The sequence below is a fragment of the Pempheris klunzingeri genome, chromosome 16, assembly GCF_042242105.1.
Source record: "Pempheris klunzingeri isolate RE-2024b chromosome 16, fPemKlu1.hap1, whole genome shotgun sequence".
NCBI classification, from domain to species: Eukaryota; Metazoa; Chordata; class Actinopteri; order Acropomatiformes; family Pempheridae; genus Pempheris; species Pempheris klunzingeri.
In genome coordinates this window covers 15,033,721-15,050,721 of record NC_092027.1, presented here as the reverse complement: position 1 = coordinate 15,050,721, position 17,001 = coordinate 15,033,721, and the positions used below count along the sequence as shown (strand labels likewise).

The window sequence follows — 17,001 nt, the reverse complement described above, 5'->3', positions numbered from 1 at the left end:
TTGATCAGCTCATCTAACTGCGCAAGAAAGCAAATGAGCTTATTTCCCAAAATGTCAAACTATTGTTCTGAAGTCCTCTATATCCTAAATAGAGGATCAGCTCAATTCATAGCAATCTGCACTGTTACTTTACAATGTAAATGAGTGACTCATTTTCTCTTATCAAAATACCTCTATCAATTTGATGTGTTCTTAGAAGTGGTATACTATGTGTATATACTTTAGTGAAATAAGTTATTTATTTGAACTGAAGATTTTAAGAGTTATTTGAGTTTGAGTTACAGTGGAAGGATTATTTTTCACATTTTAGTCATGCAAACTTCACACTGTGTATTTTTAGAGTCAAAAGCCCAACAGTCCCACATATTGGCCAGTGTCCCTGTCTGTTTTACTCGTTTGCACGCCGTTACATGTGTACACAGCGTCTATTTCACACACACACACTTATACTCAATTACACACATCCACATACCCATAAATGGTTTCTCATCCCAGGGTGAAGTTAGTATCCCATGGTGCACTGTAATGGAACCTCCAGGTGGTCTCTGATTGGCTTCGATCACTGAACATTCCTCGGTGGTGGTTGCAAGCTTCTTCTCGTCGTCTCTGACTCATATTCAAGTTGTTTTCTTTATATGAGGAAAATAGCTTAAGCGGGTAACATGAGATTTACAGGAAATAAAGTCAGTCTGTTCTCAAACACTTTATTGACCTCTGCTTTTTTATAAAGACTTACATGTCACACTACTTACACACAACACAGGTGGTCCAGGAAATAAGTAATAAATAGTTCATTTCTAAATTACACATTTGCAGAAGAGGAAAGGTCAATTCAAAAAACACTTTTATCTAACCATGTAGACAATTTTGGTTTCATTTGGCCAGATTTTGAGATATTGGTCTCTGACATTTCTATTAAAATGGAGGTGAATGGACATGTGTGATGCTCACTATAATCAGTTTCCATAGGAACAGTTTCCAGCGGAAGAAATAGTCCCAGAGAAAAGCGTTGATTGTGTGTTCTGTGGATTATTCAGAGCATCTGAGACAAAGAGGTTTCTGTTTTGTTTTTTTTAATGTGATTAGCACCACAAACAGCTTATTTTTTACCTGTATTGTGTTGAGAAATCTCAGATGGATACGTCAAAACCTGCCCAGATAAAACCAGATAGAGCCAAGTGATCTTTTTTTTTTTTTTGTAGTTTACATGAACTGACCCTTTGTTTAGGCACAGTAAAATGTGCCATCTAATACCTCAATGCAGTGAAGAGCCTGGCCTATACAACAGGGAATTCATATTTCTTATTAACATTTTAACATTTTTGACAAGGATCTCTTGAATTAATTTGTTGTAATTGTTGTTGCATGTGACCATGTTGAGTGAAATATTTTAGAATTTTAAAATCAACACTGGTGAAGAAACAATAGTATGTAATGAGTTTTCTAGATAACCTGCACAATATCTTTCTCTATATTGGAATTTGCTAATTATTGGACCCTATTTAAGCCTGTACATATCTGATTAGTTAAAATTGGCCAGTGGAGATGTATCGGTCAGGCTCTGATGCAGAGTCCCACTTTATATACTTAGTGTTAACTTATTCCTCCTCTTGTTTCTATCTTAAATTATATACTTTACATATAAAAATACAGTGAGCCCAGTGAAATTAGTACTCCCTTTTTAACAGTCCTATTACAAGAAAGCAATAAGATACAACAATGGGCAAGAAAAGAATGCTTAAGGCTTGCTCTAGGTTGTACTCTATAACCTTGTACAGTTTCGTTTCATTTCATATGAGGATACATCAAATGGCAACACTGACCCAAAGCAGAGAACTGCACAACACTTTCCCATTTTTGGGAACTACAACCGCAAAGACTTGCAACAGTGTCGACGCCCAAAACAGAGCGGACGAAAGCCAAAGTAACAGTACATGATGACAAGTAACAGTATGGCTGACTACATCTGGGTTGTCCGCAGATGAACTAAAAATCCAGATAAACAGCTCTCGGCTCCCCCTCGCCTCCTCTGTGCCCAATGTGTCAACAGACACCAGAAAACAGCTGCTGTTTGATCCGCTCTTCCGTCTTCACCTCCTCCTTGACCCCTCCGTCATCTCTCCGACACACAGCTGTCCATCTCACCGACTTCTCCTGCTTGGAAGCTGGGACGTCGTCAATGTCGGTTTCCTCTTCCTGCTCTTCAACAGAAGCCCTGCTCTCTGATAGGAATGAGGACCCCTTTTGATGCTGCGCATCCTCTTCGCTCTCCTCTGCACCTTTCTGAAGACTAGCTGCTTCACTCCTTCCGCTGTCCCTGCTCTTCCTCCCCTCTGCCTCTTCTTCCTCCTCTTTTGTGTTTCTTCCCAACCTGTCCATCTCTGTCTCCATCACGGGGGACCTGTCCTCTCTCTCCTCTTGTGTTTCCCCATTAGATTTTTTCTTTGTCTTGCTGCGACCCCTGAGGTTCAGCATCTGAAACCAAATAGATGTGTTTGAGACAGTTTGGCGCTTTGTGCCGTGTCTTTTTCTTTCCATCTCTCCAGACACCTGACAAACCACAACAAAGCCTCTTTCATTGATGCCTCTTTCCTGTACAGTTTCAGGTCGACAATTTGCCTATTCTTAGACTTTTCCTAAGTGCGTTTATATTTGCTGTACATCCCATATTTAGTAACATGACTTTTTAATGGCACCTTCTGCGACATAAAGTCACGTACCCTAAAGGCACAACAGAGACAAGTGACAGGCTTTCTGTGGAGATGGAAGACAAAGGCGAACAAACCTTGAAGTCTTTTCTCTTGCGCTGCAAAATGGGTCTCTGAAGGAAGAGGATTTGCTTTGTCGACAAACTCCCGTCACTGCAGAAACAAAAGAGAAGCACTTTTACTACTGTTACCTGTTATGTTATAATCTGAGTAGCTTGCACATTGCTACATGTACTGAAATCCAGTTTCTGTTGGCTGTGGTTTGCAAAATGACAGGTTACAAGACAACAGCACATCAGCGATTGTGCCTTTGTTCACAGCTCCGACAGATTTCAAAAGTGGATTCATTTTTAGATGAGCATATGATCATGACTTGTCAGATCTTGAAACCATCTGTGTCCAAGTCCAAAAGAACGAGACAGGCAATGTAATGAGTCCATACTGATTTTAGATTTTCAAAGTGATCGAATGTACAGAAAAAGCAGGTTTAGCAGAGATGTGAGTTAATTGTTGTAATAGTGGTATCTTGGGGTGTAGTACTGTACCTGTTGGTCTTAACAATTGGTGTGGGTAACACACTCATCAGCCTCCATCCATACGGAGCCAGAGACTGAAGCAGTGGGATGTAGTCTGTCTTTACCATGACACCCTGCACAAGAGAAAAAGACAGAAAATCACTCAAACATAAACAGTGTAGCCGCACACCAGAAAAATTGCACATTACACTACGAGTGCAGGTAAGCACATTTAAGCTCAGCCACAAGCCCACACGTGTCTTTCCTCCATCTCCGCTCTTATGTAGTGTTTGACAGAAAACAGCTTTAGCCTCCAGTCACAAATGATTCCTCAAAGTGCACATCTTCTCCAGCGTATTAAAAACCCAAAGACCCACATCAACAATGGTCCACTGCTCAACCACGATGGCGTCAAAGGAGGTGTTTGTGTTCTCCTCTGCAGAGCTCTGGAAGATGAACACGCTGTCCACGGATGAAACCCCATTGTCTAGAGAAACAGGATAAATTAGAGACAAGAGTCAGATAAACAGAAGAGGGCGTATGAGATTCAGACAGGAGTTACAGGCTCATCTCTACTCACCAATCTCTCGCTATTGATCCGCCGTTCCCTTCGGCTTAAGCCTACTTATTCCATGGGTGACTGAACAGTGACTTATGGTGTAAGCCGTGGACTTGCGGCATGTAACTCCATGCATATCATCCATTACCCAGCAGTGAAGCAGAGATCTACAGCCTGAGGAGCTTTTTCCTCTTTTCAAGAATTAATGGAACTAAGCCAGTGAAAATTCTTAAGTAAAAGTCAGTAGGTAAGGTGAAATATTGACTATAAACCTGCAATACTCTATATTTTATATTAACAAAAGACCAACTTTCAATGTAGAGTGTGAAAGTTTTCTCTCACAGTGATTAACTAACATAAAATTTCCTCCCAACTCTGCAGTTACACTTCAGCCTGTTGTTTTGGTTGGACTCTTTTGGTTCAGTCTCACTGTTGGGAAAAAGTTTTGATAAACCCATTGTACTCTAAATGTCCGGCAACAAGTAGCACATAAAGTTAATGACTAGACTAGTGGTCTGTTAACACATTTTCCATTCTAACTTAAGGGAATTAAACGTCAAATTTGTGTTTACAGCTTACAGCCCAAGTGGTCATAAAATCAATCAAGGTTTAGGACTTTACAAATGGTGTCTTGCTACAACAAAATATAGATTTGGTGGGTTAGGAGTTTGTGTTGTGGTATTGGGGGACTTTTAGCTGACTGGCTCAGACACCATGGAACATTTTGAACAAATACACTGGAAGAACTCCGTCACACCAGCATTCATAACAGAACTTAACATTTTTTCAGCAATAGTTCATTGCTATGGCCACGAAACTGACCGTTATCATCTCCAAGATGGAAAAACCCGTCGATGAGGTGTGCGCCGCTGGTGAAATGCTGAGTCATGTGGTCAAGCCAGTGTGTCTCCACCTCTGTGATCAGCCCTCCTTCCTTTTGTACTCGCAACGGCACCCTGAGTGAGTAGAACCTCAGAGAAGTGTTCAGCTCTCCTGTGTGGTTGTACAGGGCGAAGAGCTGCATCCCTACAGGCACACAAACGGGAAAGTCAAATGGATGACTGCACACCAAAAAGAACTTTGCATGATGATGATTAGTCCAATGACCCCATGTCATAATCCACAAACTGTCCACAAACAGGGAACTGGTTACTTACTAGCCTGTGCTGGTGGTGAAGGTGCATTCTTGTCTTTCTCTGAACTCTTGAGCCGAATATGGTTGTTGTTGTCTGTCGTCATTCTGCTTTGCCCGTCTGTACACGAAGAGTTGGACTCTCTTTCATGGTGCCGTTCCAGTTCTGGAGAGCTGAGCCAGCTGTCGGAGCTTGAACTTTGTCGTTCTCTCTGATTGGAAGGGTTGAAATGTTTCTCTGTGGATTCCTCTAGGTCTGGTAGATTCTCCTTCTGTTGTCTGATTATACCTGCAGCTTCTGGAGAGCTGGGACACAGCTGCTTCCCCTTGGCTTCTGCTGGGTTTTGATGTGGACAGCCCTGAACTGTGTCTACACTGGGTTTGCTGGGGTCTTGAGATTGTTTGGTTGATTCTAGTGACTCCTGAAATACTTGTAAGGTCTGTGTTTGCTCACTGGACTCTTCCTGGCTAAGCTCTAAACTCTGGACGGGTTTCAGACGACTGAAGTCCGCTTCTCTTGATACCAAAGGCTCTTGGTCCTGCGTGTTGTGTTCTACGCCTCCATGATCTAACTCCTGAGGTTCAAAGTGGCGATAGTCAGGTCCTACGTCATTATGATGGGGTTGTATAGGATCTGTTGGGCTGGTGTTAGCGCTGAAGGGGTGTCGATGTATGGGGGAAGGACTTGAATGTAAGGAGGACAACTCTTCAGGGTCCCAGTGCCCCAAGAAGCAGGGCCCTCCACCCGGCTGCTGGAGAAAGCCCACAAACATCACTCCTTGCTCTGCTACATCCTGGATCTGGCAGGGTAACATACACATGCAATGTTAATATCCATACACACTAATAAAGCCTATTAGATTAAATTTGAGTGACACATGAATATAAAAAGGACGTCATTCACAGCACCGTAAATAAATTTGCACCGTCTGTTCTACTACAGTCAGACAAACAAAGCCTCATTTACACACAAACAAAGGCGGAGGTACGCAGAGTAGATATTCTGCAAAATAACAACCTACCTAATCATCTGCAAAGATCAAATATTCAAATGACAAAAGGACCTCATTATCTCAACGCATCCGTGTGTGTACGTGTGTGACAGAGTGTGTGTGTGTGTGTGTGTGTGTGTGTGTGTGTGTGTGTGTGTGTGCTGCTCCCTCCCGTGGAGCTCTGGTGGTTAATTGTCAGTTGATATTTGGGCTGACAGTTTTAGACAGGCTCAACGGGAGAGAAATCAGATTGCAAACTACAACCAAATAATAATGAGACACATCTTCCCCTATTACCCACTACTTTGACACTTTACTCATCCCCACACACACACATGTATGAACAGTCACTCTATTACCATCCAACACACTCACAATTACACGCAGTCACACAGTTTTATCTGATGAGTAAGTCCAGAGACAGATTGAGAGTGGGTGGGCTAGTGAGTGCTGGAAAAAAGTATAGAATTTCAAAACTGAACACACACACACACACACACACACACACACACACACACACACACACACACACACACACACACACACCAGCCTGTCACTCTGTCTGCCCAGTACTGCTCCTGGGTTCTTATCTCGGACTCTCTCTGGCAGTTTGTGATCTGATTGGTTATTCATGTCACGCTGCCGGAGCCTATCACATTATACTCTGTGATGTGCATTTCCATCCAATCAGGTTTCCCTTTGTGCTCCGTGGGTGTTCAGATGCAAATCTATTCAATAGAGCACATTTTCATTTCCCATTGTAGGACTGTTGGCGAATTCATGAGCGGAGAGACGAAAAGTGAGTTTTACAGCTCATAAATGCCAGTCATGACGCTGTGGTTGGCAGGGTATCTTGGGGTCAAGTCTCTCTATAGTTCACCATAACTACTGTGACCTTCCATTTATTACATATTTGCTCCTTCTGTTTCCTAGTTACAGGATGGTGAGCGGTCCCTCCAATCAGTTACGTTTGCACCATTTGAAATGGAAAACCTCTGGTCGAGTTTGGTGCATTTGAATTGGACAAGCTCTGTGGGACAAGAGGAAAGGTTACCATATGGCATAGACAGGCAATTATAAGCAGCTGCCTGTAGCCTTTTCAGCCCTGTAATGTTTCCTTCACTGTTGCAGCAGTGCTAGGCCAACATGACAGGCACACACGAAAACATACAGTGCAACAAGTACAGAGCAGGAGGGAGGGGTGGATTCTACATAGATCGCTTTTGTTAAAAGTTTTGAAATTGATGCAGCTAAATCCTAGATATACATTTTTTTTATTCCATACATTATTCTTCCTAGTCAATGCCTGGTGCCTACATTACCCACAATGCATCGGAGCCACTGACAGTTCAATCAGATACTTGGGGACATTATGCTAGTAGTGGCTAATGGAGCTTTGAGCCTTCAAGCAGGGGAGCGGCAGACGTCAGATAAGCTTTTCAAATTTGTAGTCCAGCGCTGCAATTTAACCAGATTTCACACAACTTTCTCTGGAGCCGCAAAAAGCTTTATACAACTTATTTTTGACATATGCTGTAGCACTCCCCAAGACCTGTAAACAGACTTTCTGTGAGAAAATTCATTGAAGTTTCCCTTTAATGTAGTACAGTAATCAGCAAGACTTTTTTTAAAAAATGTGATGCCATGCCATGTGAGGCCATGATTTAGCACTAACATGTTTGGACTGGACACGGCCCATCACTCATAGTGTTAAATGGACACTTCCACCTTGGCATGGTGTGCTGTGGTGTGCACACATGTCCGTGAACAATAAGGACAGGTTCCACAATCCAGTCATATCCAGCTGTATGTAGTACGTAGCATTCAAAGTGGTGGGAAACAAAAAGAGGAAACTCTCCATTATGAGTTACGGTTCTTCATCGAAGAACCTTTGAGGAGGTTTGGACCACCTGCCTTTAGTCTGTGACCTCCTCTTCCTCTCTACAGATCTCTACATGGCAAACATAGCATCAAACATAACATACTCTCTAGGAATGCGTCGACCTAATATGGTAGATTGATATGAGTGCTGATGCTGACTTCATTAAGCAGATCAAATCCATTATTTTTTTTTTTTGGTCAATGTAATAGAATTCAGTTCTGCTATCAGTAACATTTATTAAGTTACAACTAGCTGCCTTGTGTCTTTTACTTCACAGAAAGTCATGCTTAACAACCCTATAGCTGTCTTATCGTACTTAAATGGAAACACTCATGACGGCCGGATCAAAGACATACATTTTCATATCAAATTAGAAAAGATAAGAGTTTCTATTAGTGTCTTGTACAGATCTTTCAATGAGACCTAGTTGCCCCTGCTAAACCATCTAATGGAGTTTGAAGTTTGGTCTTCAACTTGATGCAGACCAAACTTGATGATTTGTTGTTTTTTCATATTCTATTTTTCTTCCTTATGTCTTCAATAATGTTGTCAATGGTGTGGCGTGTTATAGGATTTTGGCATGTAGGAGGTGGCTAGGGAGCACTACTTTCTGTAAGTCTGAGTTTTCCTTTTAGAACTTCTGTTTTTCTCATTAGCTCCTCTTTGTTCCCCATTTTATTCCAAAAACTGCAGTTTTTAAGCCACAACAATCCTTGGCTTCGTGCTACCTTATAAAGCCGATTCCAGTTGCGGTGAGGTAGACACATTATAAATTTGGGGAAGAAGAGAGCGCTGGTATCAGATCTGCACCTGCAGATAACCAGAGCTGAGGCATTGGCATCTGTACTGGGGGAGAAAAGCTGGATCAGTGCAGTGGGTCAGTACCTAACGCTCTTTCACTTCATTAAACAAATAAGTGTTAATTGAAGCATTCAGTGTCCTTCAGTTAGACGTACAGTTGCATGTTTTCACTAAAGGGCTGAATATTTCATGCAATGTTAAGCCAATGTTCAACTGTGTAGGTGCCTCTTCATTATATTCATGGATCATAAAGATCCTATTTGATCTACCCTGGTACAGTCAAAAAAGACATTTGTGACACACTGATTGCCAAATACAAGAGAAAACACTGTTCTATTCTCAATCTTCAGGCATCTCCATTTGAAGACAAATTCTTGAAAAGTAAATCATATTAGACCAAACCCATTTTGCTGGCATGATTGCACACCCCCTTGAACTCACCCTCTTGACATAGCTCTGAATCACTTCTGGGTCAGCAGCCTGGTGACCCGCCACACACACATCTGTCTCCAAACGATGCCTTCCCCACCTCAGCTGGTTTTTCTCTGAACTACAGGGTGTGAAAAGCGAGACTTTAAACAAATATTCACTATGCAGCATCGATTATTTGTAATGTAGTTCAGCTCAATTTTGTTCTCGTGAACCAGAAAATGTAAAATGATCTTGTGCTGTTATAACATTACCCTGGACTGTTTCCTATAGGTTTGTTTCCTGTCCATTATCACCAGAGCAGTTCCATCATCCAGTAACATTACAGTCTAAACGAGTCTTGGCTCCATAGATTCTGGCAGACACGCTCATGTTCACTCATTGACCCAGAATGATCACAGCAGAAACGTAATGTCACTTCTAGTACAGGGTGAATTTTCCATTTACGGAGAGCACACATTCACCGAAATCACAATAGACTTATTAGACAGACAAGGGGACTGAATTTCCTTCTGCTCCCACTACAAGACACAATCATAAAAGGAGTATTCAGATACGGCTCTTCAGATTTGGATTGAGGTCAGTGGGAAGGCCGTGGTAATATCTTGTGCTCTGAGGCGTGAGTGACATTCTCAGCTAGATTTGAAACAGTAGATCTGTCAGATATTTTTTCTTTCATTTTTAGGGTTTTTGATGAAAGGGGATGGCGGTGATGGGGACATAAAAGGCGGAGTAAAGGGGGCGAAGGGGGGTGCAGAGGACAAAAGAAAATGGGGGACGGCCATCACTGAAGTAAGCAGATGAAAGGATGGAGAGACGGTTTCTCTCTTTCAGCGCGCCGTTCCCCTCTGGCGAGCGCTGGTGATGCAATCAGCCGTCTCCACGGTGACAGGTGCCAGGAAGCAGCAGGACCGCTTGGCAGGAGGGGCATCAAAGGAGCAGCCCAGCACCTGCCTGTGCACTAGAGTGTGTGTGTGTGTGTGTGTGCACGTCAGTGCTAATGTGTGACTGAGAGTGTATACATTATGCCATTCCTTGAATTCACATTAGAAAAAGAGCACTCAGGACACAGGAGGATGCCAAGAAAACTGTGGGCTAAGCAAAGTAATTTCTTAAATTGGGGAGTGACATCAATTGGAAGGTTTCATATGTAACCATGGGCCTCCGAACAAGAAGACACAAAAGAGTGATACACAAGAGGCCCCCACTCATTACAACAGACGCATTTCTTCATCCAAATTATCTGATGCCAGATTAATGAAAATTTCAGTCTGGAGTAAAGTGACGCTCCACCTGACTGACCGACCAACATTGCCATTTAAGAGCCATGCTGTATGTATGGTATGTCTTAAAGCTATTTTTTGGGGAAAAGTAACTCATCCAGTGCAGGACTAATGGCTAGACATCTTCTTTATGGTAAAAGTGATACATGCCTTGGGACAAAACTGAAGCAAAAATGGGGAAAAATTTACATTATTTAAGACATAAATTGGAGTGAGGCCAGAAATGGGTCTACCAACAGGACTGCATGAATGATGGGATTGAGATGACTGCATGTATATGTTTGAGGTTTGGAACAGATGTGTCAATAGCTTCCACGATGAGATGCTGAGAATAAAGCTCAGCTTCATGCTGTACCAGAGCTGATAGTAGGAGGGTATGAAAATAATGCTCTTCTCAAATATGGTGACCATTGTAGTCATTAAAATAAATGGGTTACAGAGGAGATACACAGGGTACTGCGCAGTCACAGTAGTATAGTATATTATCATGTATAGTCATAAGTGAAAGAATTGGGACAGGGAGCTAAAGTTAGCCATTTTTTGTGGCTGACTCATTTGCAATTAATTCTACATCAAGAGAATGAGGTGAGGTGCAGCATTGTGCTTGTGATAATGGGTCTCAATTGGCCTCAATGTCAAAACAATGAAGCCGCAAAAGCTGCTACCTTCTATTGTCTAAATCTGGCTGCAAATGAATCATCCCATTTATCTTTATCAATCTGCTAGGCCTACATAAATCATTACAGTCAAAACTGTTTTATCCTATAAAGCCGGGGCTGATGAAAACATGGGTGTGTTAAACTTGTGTACCTTGGCGTCTCTCGGACCAGCACGGCCCGATGGAGCTGGCGCTGGATGTGTGCGTGACGAGGGCCGCAGGGATGAACAAACGGGTGGACGGCAACCAGGACAAAACCCTGCGCATAGAGTTCCCTGACCTGAACCGGTAGCTCTCTGACCGAGGAGAGACAAAGCACAGAGGACACCGGCACTTCTGGTGGGAGGAGGATAGAGGGGAGAGGGGAGGAAGAAAAGCATGGTTAGACAGCAAGGGGTAATGGGAAATGGTCAAGACAAGGACATGACAAGTTGCATAAAATTGGTATTTGGAGGTGGATAAAAGCTGGAGCAAAGAAGAGGGGGAGGAGGGGGGGGAAGAGTGGGCGGGGGACAAAGGGTGTGAAGAAACAAAGACAGAGCATGTTTCATTATGATAATTTCCACTGAACAACAACACATGGCATCTTCATGCTAAATCTGAAACTAATTACACCAGAACTATTAGCCTCTGTCCTCCCTGTCACCAGCAGTATGGTTTTTGGAAAACACACATGTGCAGACACACAAGTATGAGGGCTCTTTCGAACCCACACATCAATATCACAGGCCTAAATATGTTTTCGCCTACACTAACATACAAATGCACGCACACATACATCAAAAGGTTGGAAAGACAATGCTATCACATTGCCTGTTTTGGCATGTGGCATTAGCAGCAATCGCTAACACAGAGTGGGTTCCCTTATTACCAAATACAATGGAAAGAAAACCCTTTTACTTCAGTGGAAATGGTTAGCGGAGCTTATCGTATGGAAGCAAACTGTCACCGCAAATCCACCAGGGAGAGCGCAATGTTTGCGAGAACCGCCCTCTCAGGGTCGGTGCATTGTAGTAAAGCCCTCTCTCTGTTCACAGGCTTTTAAGAGAACACGTGCATGTATGGCTGTGAGTTTCTGTGTTGCTGAGTGAAGCCAGGTGTGTGAGAGAGAGGAGCATGGAAAACGAGATGAGAGAAGAAAAAAGGTGGCAGAAAGAGAGAGGCAGTTAGGAGAGCAGTGTTGGAGGAGAGGGGGAGAGAGGGAGAGTGTGAGAGAGAGATGAGGCTGTCTGTTTGTGCCTGAATGCTTGTCATCCTTTCCCATTCAATCTCATTTGCATGGGTCTGGAGAAGAGAAAATAACCTGAATAAATTAACTAGACACACACAAAAACACACAGGGAGGAAAAAAAAAAAAGGAAAGATGTGCAAGCTATCTCATTTTCAATTTGTTCTCCATCATCTGGCGTGTTCACACATACACACACAAATGCACACACGTGAGAAGCCGGGCAGCGCGCTAGGATACAAGCACATGAACCACGAAGGCACACTGTCCTGACTCCCATCTCTGTTAAACAATGGGAGGGAAGAACTCCCTGACAAAATCCGACCATCACATCAGCTTGGCACGACTGCTCAGAAGCACGAGAGCCTTTCATCAAGCAAACACTTAAACGGTGTCTGTGGGGACTTATCAAAAGCAGTAAAGTGATGATAATAATACCAGCTGGAGACTGGGGTAGGGTGTTTGGGGGTGGGGGAGTGGATAACAACGATCCTGTCACCGTAAACAGTCATTAGCCGTCATTAGCTCTGCACGGCTGGCACTCACCCACCAACAAGACGCAGGCAAGACAGTTAATTCAGGCAAGGCATACAGAAGTTATTAGGGTGTTACGTAGCGCTTTAGGCTGGGAAGCGACTTCATTTATACTGTCTGCCACTGTGGGATTTAAAGGGAGGCTGCAATTCCGCTCCAGAATGGGAACATGGTAATGGCTAAGGGCATGCAAGCTGGGTGGAGTTTTATAGTGCTAGCAAGAGAGGGCAGGGGGGAGTAGTGCTAAGAATGTGCAAAAGAGTGTGTGTGCATGTAAGTTTAAGTGAGTTGGAGATGTGTGATGGAGTGATTGTTTCTGTACTTGCAAGGAGGCCTATAGGAGTGTTTTTATGACTTTGAGGATCGTGTGTGTGTACCATGTATTGCTTACTGACATTGTGGGGACACAAGTCTGTTTACAAAGTCACATTGTAAAACATTAAACTTTAGGCTGAAGACTTCGGGTTAGGTTTAGGCAAGTAGTGGTTATGGTTATGGTTAGGGTAAGTCTCCAGGAAATGAGTTAAGTCAATGTCCTCCGAAGTGATGGAAATACGACTGTGTGTGTATGATAATATACAGTGTGTAAGACTGGGAACATTTGCATCCATACATGCATGTGCGAGTGAGATACAGACGTGTACACCCAAGGGTGCATTGTTTATTAGACACAAGAAGTGGCTGAGCGGCAGATCAGCTGTTGATCCCCGTTCTGCTATTTCTGTCTCAACCCGAAGCTTTGACCACATGACAGCCGCCGTGTGTTGTGAGCAATGCCTCACTTTTTGACCCTGGATTTCTCGAGCTGTATTCAGAGTGTGAGAGTCATTCCCTTCCTGTAGGCGCTTGAAAGGGCTTATTAATTCCTTGTCCAAATCCCTAAATTTCTGTGTGTGACTGTGAAGCATATTTTGTGGTGTATGTGTGCCACTGTATCTCAGCCAGTGTGTATGGGCCATCTTTTTGCCTGTATGTGTGTGCACAAAAAAGACTTTTGCACTAAGCCTGCTAGGTGATGCATGGGGATTACTACTCACAGCCACCCTCAAGGCTTATCCCTCTGCTTGCTGGAGGTTCACGTTTATTTAAATAGCCTTCTAATGACTTGCAGAGCTTTTAGGCAAGGATATGTGCCAAAACAGTGACTATAAAATAATCAGCTTCCTGGAGCCAGGAGCTCCCTGCTGTTTTGGGAATGCAGCCACCGGCTATGACAGTCGTTGGTCAGCATCTCAGCTTTGTCAAATGGGGTCTGATCTTTGTAGAATGTCTTGCTTTCGCTTTGCGCCGGGTTCACAAAAATGGCTGACAAATAGGTCTACAAGCAGGAGTTAAAAGGTTTGCTATGGTGAGAACACAGTGTGGCACTTAAGGCGCATACAGTACCATGTACTTGTGATGCTGTGAATCTCTCTGCCATCTTTGCTGGTATTCTCACAAAATCTTTTTGCCAATGAGAGTGAAACAGCATACGGGAATCATTAAAAAAAAAAAAAAAAAAGGTTTGAGCTATGTCAAATCAGCATTATCAACATAAAAAAAGGAAAAGTGTGTCAGACAGCAAATATCTATCAAACTGATGAATTTATGCTTCGCCTGCTCTCTGAACCAAATACATCATACACAGTTTTCTGATGGCTAAGATGTACCACATGAGGCAGAGGGAATGTATCATTCTTTGTCAACAGTGGAAATATCTATCACAATATTCATACACACACAAATGTAAGTACATATACACACAAGCACTGACATATACCTCCAGTCCAAATAAATTCACACACAGGTATACAGTAACACTGAGAAAAGCCACACACACACACACACACTCACACACACACACACAGCTGAGCATTAGACACATGTTGTAAGTTTTAATGAGCCAAGTGGGTCTCCATCTCTGCAGGGCGGCAGAAAGTCATCAACAGAGTTCAGCTCCTCACTGTCTGCTCCAGAGACCAGCGTTAGTCACACAGCATCACACCTAACTTACTTCCTCACACATCCTCAGACTCCTGACTCCCTCTCGCTCGCTCCTTCTCACACCTCCAACTCTTTTCTCACAACTTCTCCCGGTGTTTGAGACACTCTGGTTCCCTCCTCGCCCCCAGACCTGACAAATGCTCGCTGTAGCCCTGTGCTGTTCAATCTCTCACCCTCTGTTCTCTGTTACACCTCCTTGACTTAATTCTGCCTCCCTTCCACTTTGCTTGTTTTTCTCCACTCTTCCTTTTTTTCTGTTCATGTTCTCCGTTTTCACCTTTTTTTTCTGCTCATAATCTGAGCGCAGCTTTGACACAAAGGCGGCCGGGTTAAAATGTCACACCTTGCTGTTACCCGTCATGCTCTATATTCATGTTGACAGGGTAACCAATCAATGTTACGAGGGCTATAATGAAGATCATGACACCTTTGTAAAGGTGGGTGATGTGTCAAGGTACAGCAGATCGGTGATTAGAGTAATAAAAAAGTTCACTAAACATTGGTTTTAGGCCGCATGATGAGAAGGAGCTGAAATCAAATGATTCATATGTGAAACGCGGGCCAAATGCCTCAAACAGTGAACATATTTCTCCTCATCCTCCCCGCATTTACCACAGGGTCGCTCTGACCCAGTGTGAGCGAGTTGGGTTTAGTCACATGGAAATATTTTTCCTGCTACTCCGCTTCTGCAGTTAAGAGCAAAGCTCATAAAACAAAGGCTGACACTATATTATCAGCCACATTGTTTCTGGTGAATTTCATCACTCGCTAGTCAAAGGTTGAGTTAGAAAACGCACAGCACTCCTCTCTAACATTAAGCTCCTCTTCCTGAGAACACAACTTAGATTAATAAACAGCAGCCTAGTCTCACATATCTCAGAGGGGCACCAGCAAAGATATTTGTTTTTCACTACTGTGTAGGAGTCATCAAGTCATGCTGGCAGGGAAATAATGTTATTAATGGAGGCTAAATTGAATTAAAGCATGGATTTGACCGTGGGTTTCCTCAATGTCATGGACTGACATACAGATTCCTCTATCTGCCTCCTACATACACACACAGACAAACACACACAGACACACAGACACAGACACACACACACACACACACACACAAACACACACAGACAAACACACGAATACAAATAAATCCCTTTGCTGGGAATGAGGTCTCTCAATCTCCAGAAACAATCAGATAATCCTTCAGGAATCCTTCACTTCTCTTGGTCTCTCTATCACAAATGGAGAGGCAATAGAGAGAGCGAGTGAGAGAGAGACGGAGAGAGCCAGGCGTACACCCACTCACAACCACACACACATATACACACGCACACACACGCAAACACACACGCACACAATCAATTCACAGTAGCTGTGTTTATCCTAAAATAGAGTATACTCATCTTAAGCAGCTCAGGTGGCATCACTGAGTTTACCATATAAATGACCTGCCTGTCTGTTGAAAGATAACAGTAACTCTGTTGACTAAGTGCTATAAAGTGTTTTATGTGAGCATGAATGAGCCACCATCACTATTTGTATGAACAGTACGTGTGTGTGTGTGTGTGTGTGTGTGTGTGTGTGGTCTTTCTGTATCTATGTGTATGCTGTTGCTCCTGCTGCTACTCATGCGATTAGACAATTTATCTGCCTCTAGCAACGAAAAAAAGCAATCCTCATGTCTATTGTCCACTTTGGTCACCACCACCATTTTGGCTTGCCAGATCTCTCTCAACCGACACTACAGCCTAACTCATTTGCCAAACATAACAGGGCTGGCTGAAAATGAAGCCGACTGGCAATCAGACCATTGCCACTTGGCTGCAGCGTTGTGCCTGCTGTCTGTTACAGTGTTGCATTGGAGGCTCCTCTAAAACAGGGCTTCCCTGAGCTACTTGCACCTGCTTCAGCTTGTTGGGTGATGGAGTGCACAGAGCAGGCTTGTAGGCACATTAACTCATAAGGAAAAAGAGGTGATTTTTGAAAAAAATATATCTGCTTAACACTATCTGTTTCTCCTCCTCGCTTTTCCTCTCCCTCCCTCCGTCCCTCCCTGCTATCTCTTCACAGTCCACACCAACACAATGGCAGAATTAGTATTTTTAGAAACCCAACGTCTCTAGAGGATTCTCATCAAACGTTCTCAAGACGCTGCGAGCATGCTCTCTCACGCGCACACGCACGCACACACACACGTTATCAGACGCATTGCTTTTCAAATTCAAAAATGATACACACAAAAACAGATACATGGTTCCCAAGACAGCCCGCAAACACACACCAGCTTTAGTATATTG

The 17,001-nt window shown here is 43.2% G+C and overlaps 1 protein-coding gene across 1 annotated transcript in view; it reads right to left on the bottom strand.

Annotated features, from left to right (window-relative positions):
- Positions 1-1,930: 1,930 nt before the first annotated feature.
- The window catches only part of rftn1a (raftlin, lipid raft linker 1a), a 23,666-nt gene continuing 8,595 nt past the window's right edge, over positions 1,931-17,001 (bottom strand). Inside the window, exons 3-10 of the mRNA XM_070847040.1 lie at positions 11,112-11,295; positions 9,031-9,139; positions 4,940-5,714; positions 4,605-4,808; positions 3,601-3,710; positions 3,254-3,357; positions 2,786-2,861; positions 1,931-2,475 (exon numbers count right to left, since the gene is read on the bottom strand). Of these exons, the coding sequence (XP_070703141.1) occupies positions 2,044-2,475; positions 2,786-2,861; positions 3,254-3,357; positions 3,601-3,710; positions 4,605-4,808; positions 4,940-5,714; positions 9,031-9,139; positions 11,112-11,295 (1,994 nt within the window). The 3' untranslated portion in view covers positions 1,931-2,043. The remainder of the gene's footprint in view (positions 2,476-2,785; positions 2,862-3,253; positions 3,358-3,600; positions 3,711-4,604; positions 4,809-4,939; positions 5,715-9,030; positions 9,140-11,111; positions 11,296-17,001) is intronic.